Source organism: Rattus rattus, chromosome 1 (assembly GCF_011064425.1).
Source record: "Rattus rattus isolate New Zealand chromosome 1, Rrattus_CSIRO_v1, whole genome shotgun sequence".
NCBI lineage: Eukaryota > Metazoa > Chordata > Mammalia > Rodentia > Muridae > Rattus > Rattus rattus.
In genome coordinates, this window is record NC_046154.1 from 250455418 (window position 1) to 250466921 (window position 11504).

The 11504-nt window shown below is 50.7% G+C and overlaps 1 protein-coding gene across 1 annotated transcript in view; it reads left to right on the plus strand.

The window, feature by feature from the left end:
- Fam83f (family with sequence similarity 83 member F) overlaps positions 1-5341 on the plus strand; it is a 28319-nt gene extending 22978 nt beyond the window's left edge. The window contains exon 5 of the mRNA XM_032918131.1: positions 4836-5341. Coding sequence (XP_032774022.1) covers positions 4836-4885 — 50 coding nt within the window. The 3' untranslated portion in view covers positions 4886-5341. The remainder of the gene's footprint in view (positions 1-4835) is intronic.
- Positions 5342-11504: the final 6163 nt, after the last annotated feature.

Genomic DNA, 11504 nt, shown 5'->3' on the forward strand with positions numbered 1-11504 from the left:
CAGGCCCTAGGCTGAGAGGCCTCGGTTCCCTTCTCGAGGTGGTAGCCGCTGAGCAGCCAGACTACACACCTCACAACACAGCATGGGCCCCAATCCTGGGAGAGCTGGGGCTTGAGTTGGATTGGAACCATTTCAGCTTCTTCCTCAGAGAAGGATCGCATCCAGGGAAGGAATCCCTTCCCCATAGGGAGCACTCAGCGGCAACAGTGGTGGTGCGACTGCTGCTTCCCCTCCTCTGGGCTGTCTCTTCTAGAGGAGGAGGGGTAAGCTGGGGAGGGCTTCTGAGGTCCCTCTGAGTTGAAGCTGACTGTCCTATCTGTCTCTGCACCCTCTTGTCAAAGAGAACGTGGGTGGATGACAGGGTGGGCGAAAGAAAGATAGGAAAAGCCGAGAGCTGACAGCCTGTAAAATTGCTTGATAAGAAGTATATAGTTGTCAAACAGCATGCAAATTTTTGCAAGCCCAGGTGTGGCCCTGGGGAGAATCTCACAGAATTGCCTCCTTTGGGGCTGGGGGTGGAGGGGCATAATGGAATCAGCCTGGCAGTTTGAAGACCCAGAGCCCCCTCTAGTGGCTGACATGTCCTTTGCAGATTTTTCTTTTTCTCTAAACCGTGCCCCTGCACTGCTATTAGCTGCTGCCTTCCTGGCCACTTGCCACCTGCGCCCATACAGGCTCTCTGTGGAGATTTCCGGAGTCTCAGGAAGGCACAGCCAGGGGCATCCTTGTTTAAAACCCTGTCTATAGAGTCTGCACTGCTAGGCTGGGCTCAGAAATCTGCATTAAAAAAAAAACACTATGAAACAGGCTTTAGTCAACTAAATTTACCATTCTCTGGATGATGCTCGCTGCCGTATAGGTAAAAACTAAGGGGTGGGATGGATGGCGTTCAGCAAAATGTGGAATACCGGCAGTGCTGACAGAAAAAAAAAAAAGCTTTGGAAACCAAAGCTCTTGTTACAGCTGTTGCCATGAAGATCCCGTTTATCTTTTAACCAATCCCACTGCCAAGTATTTAAAATTAAACACTGAATTAAATCAGAAGCATAGCACAGTAATGCCAGTATCAGAGACATTCATGTAACAAAATAGTGGATTTCGGTGTCTCCAACACTCGTGCTAGCTTAGAATACGATGGCCCCAGTGCATCAGTGGAAGAAGACCTTCCCTGGCTACACCACGTGGTCACAGAGTCATAAGCAGGTCAGGAAGCACCGAAGGAGATATCTGCATTTTGAACGGCAGCCTTGGTTTCCCCCACAGAGCTCTCCAACACAGGGGGATCTTCAGACCAGCACCAATGCAGTTTGTTACAGGAGATTCAGACAAAGCTCTGCCCTCAGAGGTCACTAGGTTTTCGGAGGGAGTTCTAGGTGCTGTTCTTGGACTCCTAGGGAATCAGTTGGAAAATGAGCAGTAGTTTTCAAGTGTTAAAGAGACATACTGTGAAATTCTGTCACTCAGAACTCAGGTGGGTTTGCAAGTGTTTCTGGGATGGTGGTGTCCCGTGAATAGTTCTTGCACTCCAGGAGGACCAACCCCTGTGTCCACAGACAGGCTGTGAGGAGAGGGCAGCATCGGCTCTGCTCCCAGACACCTCAAAGCAGCTGCAGCTCTCCCCAGAAGGTCAGAGACATTATCATCTCCCAGTGTCTTTAGAGATCAGAAGGCCCATGGTACCATCTCTGATTTTAGAGTTATAGCTACTAGGGTCCTGGGTTTGGGGACTTCAGGCTTTTCTGTGTTGCCCTTTGGGGATAGTGGTTTTTGATGTCCTTCCTGGAAATCTGAGTCCTCATCAGGGTGGACTGGTGGGGAAGTGCTTCCAGGGCTGAGGATCTGTGGCCACATCGGGACTATCACTCAAGTGTTGCTTCTGAGGAGCATGGGTCAGACCTCAGCCCGTGTGTGGAACCTGTAGTCAGATCTGATTGTTCTGGGTCCTGTGACCAGCAGGGGGTGCTGGTCATGTGGCTGAGGTAAGCTAACTGCTCCAGCGATGAGGCAGCTGTACTGTTCACGTCTGTCATCTTACGTGTGTGTGTGTGTGTGTGTGTGTGTGTGTGTGTGTGTGTGTATTGTCCGCACGTATATATGTGCACTGCATGCATGCCTGGTGCCATTATGGTTCAAGAGGAGGCATTGTGTCCCCTGAAACTGGAGTTACAGGTGTTTGTGACCTACCATGTGGTGCTGTGAACTGAACTCAGGTCCTCTGAAAGAGCCACAGTGTTCTTAGCTGCTGAGTCGTTTCTTCAGCTCAGCTCTGCTGTCCTTCCCAGTTCCTCTGAGGCTGCCTGGGCCTCTGCCCACTCTCCCAGTAAGGTGCTAGGTAAGCTGGCTTCACTCAGCACTGTTTGTGTTGGTCTGAACTCCAAATATCTAGCCACTGCCTACTTGTTTTGTCCAACAAGAATACAGTTTTGAAGCGTTTGCTCTGTGGGGCACCGTTGTAAATTAAGCAGGGAATGGAATAAACAAAAGGCCTTTCTTGTGGTGCCCATTACCTTGAGACAGTTGAAGGCAGGGAGTGTTGTCACTGTTATACAGGGTGCCCAGGGGATGCCTCGTTGGTTAAGGAACACGTGCACAGCCTCAGATGGACACATGAACATTGGGGGAAGAATGATCCAGATAAAAAGAATGTGAAGCCCTAAACGCTATAAAAAGAGGGGACCTACTGTCATCACAGCGCTGTTGTGACTTTCTGTATTGCTGCTGCTGCCCCTTCTGAGGTAGCTTCCTGCTGGCTGTCGTCCACATGCCCTAGGCTGCAGCATTCCCAGTCCTCTCTCACTGCCACTCTTGCAGGCCTCATCCCATCCCTGCTGCTCCTCAGTCCTCCTCCCAGGCTTCAGACCAATGAGCCTCTTTGGTTTTGGGTTGGTTTAGTTTTCTGATTTGCTTTGTTTGTTTGAGACAGGGTTTCTTGTAACCTGGAACTTGCTCTGTAGACCAGGCTGGTCTTGAACTCAGAGACTCACCTGCTTCTGCCTCCCAAGTGCTGGGACTGGAGGTGTGGCCACCACTGCTCAGCAGTACTAATCCTCTTCAGCTTGGCTTTCTCCCATAAGTCTTCTTTGGGCCATTCACTACCCTACTGACATACTTTATAAAAAGAAATAGCTTGGGTGGTTGGTATAATTCTTCCACATCAATCTGTATGGGTCTGAGGCACCTGCCCTTAGCAGATTCCTAGTAAAATGAACATGGAAGAAATGATGGGACACATTCCCTCAAGCCTGTTTCTCTGTCAGAGTCACGACAGTGAACCCTGAGGGACAGTTTCAGGCTGGCACCCAACCTTGTAAACCAAAGGGTCAGGTCCTGCTAAAGACCAGCTTTTCTGGGAAGGAGCTGGCAGGGCACAGGCTCTGTTGGTGCTCCTGTGCCCTTGACACACTCCTACCCAGTTCCTGGATCCAGAGATTGATTTGGCTTACCTGCCTCCAAAATGCTACTGCCTCTGGGGAGGTACTGGGTATCTACTTACTGGGCCAAAGCAAACAGAAAAAGCCACTGAGGAGAGGAAGTGGGAACTACGCATCCGCTGTTGCTGCTACAGCAAGGGGCTCCAGGGTGGTAGAATTTAATGACTCTCACAGAGCCATACCAGACACAGCCTTCAGAGTCACCACAGAAGGCTGCTGCTGGTTTCCTGTTCTACCTCCCCCTAGGCAGTCATCTGCCTGGGTCTAGGGGGACACCCAGGAGGGAGGGGACACCCAGGAGGGAGGGGCTCAGGCAGTTTTTTGCAATAGGTCCTGAGGTATGAGTTCATTGTAGCCCCAATGAGGCAGTGTCTAGTGGAGCACAGACAGCAGGCCTGGGCACTGTGGCCTTTGAAAAGCATGGGGACTCAAAAGAGGCTGAAGCAGCCCTGCCTAGTCTAGCCTCTGCCCGGTGCCTCTCCTGCTACTACAACTCACAAGAGGCAGTGTCACCTTAATTAAATTCACAGTTGAAGTGATACAGAAGGTGGTGTGAGTGCCAGGGAGATTGCCTTTATTGTATAGGGGGGAATAGGCAGGAAGTAACACAGTGGCTTCCACCTGGGAAAAGCAGCCAGCAGGCATTCTGAGGAAGTAGTCGCTGCCTCCAGGGCCAGCCAGAGGTGTCAGAGCTGCCTCACAGCTCCCCTTCCCCAGAGTTCAGAGCAGGGTTCAATCATGAAAACTGCTGGTACCAGGGTTGGGGATTTAGCTCAGTGGTCCGCAAGGCCCTGGGTCCGGTCCCCAGCTCCGAAAAAAAAAAAAAAAAAAAAAAAACTGCTGCTGGTACCTTTTCCTAGGATTATGAAGGAGGTAGAAAGGCCGGAGAAGCCCTCCCCAGGACCCTTCTATACTTCAGCTACCTGAGTGGTAGATGACCTGAGGCTGAACTAGAAGGCCAGGGTCGGCTCTGACCAATCAGGAACAGGACAACTGCTTGCTTCAGCTCAGCAGTAAATGGTTCTGGCACTCATCCTTGCCACCCCATACCCTCCTTGAAGATCCCTGTGAGTGCCTTTGATTTCACTTTGAGAGCATGAAGCTGTCTACAACATTTAGCTGCTAGTATCAGGAATCTTTAAGTCATTGGTGGCTGGCTCTGGAGTCCCTGTCTGTTTTGTTCAGGAGACATGGATCACTTGGTGTCTCCAATCATGGAGATCCTCCGATCATGGTGAGGCCATTGAAGTAGATAGGACCTTTGCTTTTCCTGGGCTTCCTGTTGACCTGGATTCCAGATCAGCAGCTTAGAAGAGAGGTATTAGCCCTGAACACTGAACTCATAGATGGTTCAGGGTTGGATTTGTTACTTATGCCCTTCACGTCTGCACCCTGTCTCCACAGGTAGAGGAAGCTCCAGCGTCACCAAGGCCAGCAACTGTGTGATCTCTTGAGCTGCAGGGTATTGGTGGGCGGGACCTTCAGATGCCCACCCATCTGGTCCTGTGCCAAGAACAAGGCCTCTTCCCTGCACTAGGAAACACATCAGACCCTCAGCAGACCTCCTACCCTGTAGCCTCCATTCCAGTCTTAGTGCTGGAATTCCAGACAGCAGGATCTGAATCTCATCTCATCATCTCAACCATTGCGTGCCTGCGGCAGACCGTGGTGGTCTGACAAGAAACACCGCTACCATGTTTACGTGAAGTAGAAGCCTGCCGAGTGTCTGCTTTTCTTCTTGCCAATCTGACCTCCACTGGGCCAGTCCTCCCTACAGGTCCTCAGGAGGGATAAAGGCCAGTCTTTCTGCCGTGGTAGGACAGGATGTCCAAAACAGCCCCAGCCACTTGGCCTTCTCCTTGGCCATGTGGTGCTGTCTAGTTCTCTAAACCCCAGAAGTTTGTGGGGGAAAGGGAGGAAGGTGGAACTCTGAGGCAGTCTTGCTCCAGCCTTGAAGCTCAGGTAGAAGATGCAGCCGGAACAGCTGATATCGGCCATTATGCCTACAGACACTCAATCCTGATGGCTCCGGAACTGGTCTCCCACTGGAATTGGGGTGGGGTAGGAATTCTGCCTCCCTCCAGCTAGTGGCAGGATCTGACAGTGCTGGCAAAGAGCCCCTTTCCTCCCTACATGGTAGCCTGCCTGAGTGCCTGGGGCTCCCTGGCTGGTGCTGTGAAAACTAGAGTCATAGAGTGCCTTTCTCTAGGCCTGCTCCTTTCAAAAGGCGTTTGTTTACAGACCCTGTGGAGGCTGGGAGTGCAGGAGAGGAGGCTGGGCCCTGAGGACAAGAGCATTCGCAGTTACTCCCAGCCCTCTTCATCCACTAGGGCTTCCTCCTTGAAACTTCAGCTGAAGACTAACCTTAGCCTCTTTCAGAATCGCAGGCTGTTCTTAGAAGCCTCAGTTTCTCTAAAACAGGTTGGCTAAATTGCCAGGACAAGCAGCCACCTCCCCTTACAGTGACCTGTCCAGGCTGAGGGAGAGTGAGCATGACTTAGAAGATGTCATTGCCTGACTCCAGACTCTGGTCAACCCTCCTGAACAGGCAGAATGACAGAGGGACAGAGGGGCACACAGACGCCTTTCCAGGCCTCCTAACCAAGTTCTTGCCTTTCTGAAAAGACCTTGGGTACCACTAGGACCAGAGAGGGACAAGGACATCTGCAGAAGCAGCTAGTGAGAGGCAGGGAGGGGCACTGTGGACTACAGAAGTGGGCAACACGAGGTGACCTGTTCCTGTGTCTGACCTCCCTGCTGGGGAGGGAGAAGGAAAATAACAGATGGTCTCAATCCAGAGCCCCCTATCCACCCTGAGGGTAGCCCCACCATGGCTTCCCGAGCTTTTGTGATGATTAAACACTTCTGGTAAGTGCTTCCTGATACAAGGCTGGCAGTGTGGTGTGTGCTTATTCTGGAAGAATGGCAGGGAGGCCTGGGTGACATGGGAAGTAGGCTGCTACACCTCTACTGTCGCGGTCACCTTGAAGATGTGGGATACAAGAAACTTCAACCATGGGCAAAGATGTAGAGAGAATGTATTGTATGGATGTATCAAAACCTATAGGAAATGGTAGAATAGGGACATCCAGGAGGCAGAAAGAATTCTGGGACAGAGCCAGGCACGGGCGATGAGACATACAATGGTACCTGAGCATAGATAACCAGCCCTGTGGGAGAATGCAGGTTAAATAAAGGGGATAATTTATGATGTGATAACAGCAGAGCCTAGCTATATGGACAAGGTCTTTGCAAGTACATTTTGAGTCTTAGTCTTATTTCTAGGAGCATGGGGCTGAGAAGAACTGGACTAAACATCTACAAATGGTGCCTCTTTGGCTGCTAATTATAGAGTAAAGATTATTCTCTATATATTAATGCTGGAAATTGATAGGTGGCAATTATTCCGTAACCCCCAGCCTTTTCCCAAATGGCCACACGGAGACCTTTAATTTCAGAGCCTGAGGCCTCAGCTGGGCCGACGCTCACCTGGCTCTGGTGAGGTAACCCGGCCATCTAGCCACGCAGCCACCTGGTTAGCTACCTTCCAGGCCTGTGATCATGTCTGCCACCCCCATGTCTCCTGGCTAAAGGGCTTTCCTCCTCCCTTTTCCCAGAGTTCCTTTCACCCTCCCAGGAAGTCCCACCTTCAACTTCCTGCCTAGCTAATTAGCCATCAGAATTTTATTAAAGCCAATCAGAGAACGCCTTGGGTAGGTGAGGAAGGACAGAGACAATGTCACAGAGCATACCCTAACAGAAAGAAATGAGACCCCATGTAGAGCAGTCGCCTGAGACTAGGAAAGGGCTGCTCCTAAGCCATTCTGCTAAGGCCATCTTCTCTCTCCCCAGTGAGTGAAGCTAGCCTCTTTCACCCTGTCCCTGGGTCAGCCATCCTGGACAGGCAACTGGAGGGAGAGTGTTCTTCTCTACCCTGCTGCATTTCTCCCACTGAGCCATATGCTTTAGTCATGAAACTTTCAAAGACGAGGTCGGGAATGAGTCCAAGTGAAGGTACACCCCTAGCCCCAGGTCCCACATCGCAAACACATTTATTAGGGGTCAGCTCTGCAGAGTCTGTTTGCAGAGGGGCAGTGGTGTGTGCTGGAGGATGTGGCCCAGGCTGACCTCCAACTGCCGCTCCCGTCCTCTTGAGTACCGGGGTTACAGGTGTGCCACCACACCCAGTTTACCTGTGTTGCCTTGGCATGGTTCTGTGGCTCTGAGGTTGGCTGACTTGCCTAAGCTTTTCCATCCTGGGACATCTCCCCCTCTATCCTAGTTACCTTGGTTAGCACTTCACTGCCTTGTTCTCCCCAGAACAGGTGTGTTTGTGTGCACACATCTGCCTTCCTCCATTTAGCACTCTGTCAGATTTTCTCCCAATCTGTTCCCCTTTTCTTCTGCTTCAGCCATGGAAAGCACTGTGGGACAGACATACTTCTGTGTGCCCTGGAGTGTCCTCCTCCAAGAAGAGCCAGAGCTAACAGCAAGAGAAGCTTCAAACTCAAGGGAGGCAGGGCGGGAATTCCTATCCAGCTCTCATGGCCACAATCTGGGTAAACAGGACAAAGTGCCCCTCGGCAGCTAAGAAGCCCTACCCGTGTCATGACTGTGGTTTATCACCAGGCGTTCCCTACACTCAGCTCCTCTTGCCTACAGGGCCCAGTGGCTGGCATGAATCATCTGTCCTGAGTTTCCAGAACCACAGGATCTGCTCCAGAATGGCACCCTGGGCTCAGTGAGTGGAGCCTGGTCTAGGTGGAAGGAGTGCACTCTAGAGAGCCAGCGGTGAGCAGGGAGGGCGCTGCTCCCACACAGCATGCTCTGCTGCATGGCATGACAGCTGCCCTTTCTTCCTTGGCCGGGCTCTGAGCACAAAGACCATATCTGTCGGCTCAGCGCCATAACCACAGTATCCTCTCAGTATCTGTTGGCCAAACAAACGGTCGAAAATTGGACAGCGGGGGCCAGCAAGATTGGTCAGTGGGTAAAGTCCCTTGCTGTACAAGGTGATGTAGGTTTGATGCCAGAACGTAGGGTGGAAAAGAACCAGCTCCCCAAAGTTATTCTCTAATCTCCATGTATGCATGGTGGCACACGACATCATCATCATCATCATCATCATCATCATCATCATCATCATCATCATCATTCACGTATACACACCCGAGTCCTTTCAAAGGGAAGCGAAGATGGACCTTGAGATTGGCAGGTTAGTACAAAGTTCCCAGAAAGTCATGGCTGGAGTCCAGTCATGGGGACATCCTAGTGCACTGTCTCTCTGCCTTTCCACAACAGCCGTTCGGACAGAATTTTCTATCCAGGAAAGTGGTTAGAAGCTGTGGCAGTGTCTAAAGATACCCCAAAGCAGCTTCAGGAATAGGAGCCTGTGTCACAGGAGATGAGCTAGGACCTGCCGGGAAGCCAGCAAGCATGTGGGAGCCTGCAGGAGGAAAAGCACAAAAGGCAAGAACAGAAGGCGCGCCCTCAGCGCCCATGGCTCCAAAGGGGGGAAAATCCATTGTATGCCAAGAATCTTGCTTTATGGTTTAAATTTCCCTACTGGCAGCTTTGACTCCCTGGTGAGGCTCTTAGATATGGCTTGAAGCTTAGGAGACTTGATAGGAAAAGGCGGCTCACTGCTTGTTGTTGGTAGTGAATTGTCCCTGGGCACCAGGCCTGGGGACACAGTGACAGAGGAAGGCAATGTTTGAAAGCAGAGTGGCTGAAGCCAGGTGACAGTAGTGACCACCTTTAATCCCAGCACTTGGGAGGCAAAGGGAGGCAGGTGTCTGTGAGTTCGAGGCCAGCTAGGTCCACAGAGCAAGTTCCAGGACAGCCAGAGCGACATAATGAGACCGTGTCTTGAAAAAAGAGGAGTGGATGTGTGCTGTTTGTGGTGACTTTCGTGGGACATGAAGTAGAATAGGTTGTCCCAGGCACTGTATGGCTAAGGACCCATCAGGCCTACTTCTAGAATCTGGGCTTCCTTATATGTCATATGGAGGACACTCACCCAGGGCAAAGCCTCCAGCATGAGAAGCCACAGGCTTAGAGCTTCCAAAAGTATTTTCTGGCGGATTCTCCCGTGCGCCTACCTACCCTGGCAATTAGTCAGGGTTAGATGGTTCTTGGCTGGCACACTGGACTAAGTACTTGTTCACCTAGAGGGAGTTACAAGGCCCAGGTACTGAAAGTAGGGAAGAGAAAACCTGCCAAAACCACTTGGTTGGACAGGAACCTGTGTTCCCCATGTGTTCCATGCTCCTGCCTCAGAAGGCAGCAAACATAGCTGGTTTCCTGAAAACCTCACTTTTCTAGACTCATAGGTTTGGGTGAGATGGACAACTTTAGCTCCTTGTTTAGAGGGAATACTGTAAATAAAAATACAAATAAAGCTTAAACCAAAGACAGGCTTCTGTACTGTGGAGAAAGCCAGCCAACTAGGTGCCACACCCGCCTGGCATTCTCCCCTCATAAAACTTCAAACTCCCTCAGGTGTGTTCACCTACCTTCTCTGCCAATGGCTGCCTGGTTACTCTTACAATTACTACACTGGGAGGAGCCCCAGGAGTCCTGGGAGCTGAGGTGGGTGGAAGCATTGGTGGAGAAGGGCTGACACCTTGTGGCCAGATGACAGCTTGCAGCATCCCTCTCTAACTCAGGCAGGTGTGGTGTGGGCAAGCGCTTTACGCAAAGGGTCAGAGGAGGAAATGCTCTGGGCTTTCACCAAATCTGATGGTCACCCTTCTAATCCCATCACTCGTGAGGCTGAAGCAGAGAGGATTGTTGCAAGTCTGCAGAGTGAGACTGTGTCCCTCATTTTTTTTTTTCTTTTTTCTTTTTTTCAGAGCTGGGGACCGAACCCAGGGCCTTGCGCTTGCTAGGCAAGCCCTCTACCACTGAGCTAAATCCCCAACCCCGTGTCCCTCATTTTTAAAAAAGCTTTTGTGACCTGTGCTGCCTGTTCTGACCTCAGAATGACACCGAGGCAGCCACGCACCGTACATAAGCAAGTTCGCACAGCTGAGTTTCTATAAAACTTATGGGTGCTGGAAATATCCGCACAGACTTGGTGACTGTGACAAGACGTGTTAGTAGTGTGATTCTTTTAATCATTTGAAAAAATGTGAAATCTCAGGGCTGGGGAGATGCCTCATTGGTTAAGAGCACTTGCTGCTCTTCCAGAAGAGTCAAGCTCCCACATCAGGCAACCCCCAGTCACCTGTAACTACAGCACCAGGGGATCGGACCCCTTCTTCTGACCGCTGCAGGCACATGCATATACATGTATGTACTTAAGACTAAAACCAAAAAGTTCTAAATAAAAATGTAAACGCTCAAACTGAAGCTATAAAACTAAGTTGTAGCCTGTGAGCCTAGCGTGCTGTGTAAGACTCGGTCCGATTCCTAGCACTAGAACTCTAATTCAGATGGAAAAACCATTCTGAGTTCATAGGCTGTAGTGACAGGTGGCAGGCTGGATTGGGACAGCACACTCCGCTTTGCTGGTGTCTCACCCAGGATACTCCCTCCCACCTGTATTCCCTCTCTCTCTCTCCATCATCTCATTCGACGTGTGTCATTGCTCTGCTGTGAGGAATCCCGACATCTCCTCCCAAGGGAAACTCAGGAGCAGTTGTTGATTTTCCCTCATTTCATGTTATCAGATGTGCCCATTGGATGCCCTGTGCTAGGCGGACATGCAAGAGCCTAAAGGGTTTTTGTTTTGTTTGTTTGTTTTAAGGTTTATTTATTTTATTTATATGACTACACTGTCCCTGTCTTCAGAGGCACCAGAAGAGGGCACCAGATCCCATTACAGATGGTTGTGAGCCACCATGTTGGTTGCTGGGAATTGAACTCAGGACCTCTGGAAGAGCAGTCAGTGCTCTTAACCTCTGAGCCCTCTCTCCAGCCCCCTAGAGCTTTAATATTTACTTTTTTTTCACTTATTCGTTAAAGACGAAACAACTCACTGACAACTCATTGTGTCTGAGGTACTCCAAGGACAGAGGAAGACAGGCATTAGGACGGGCACGCTGAAGGAATACAGAAGCCCAGAGAAGG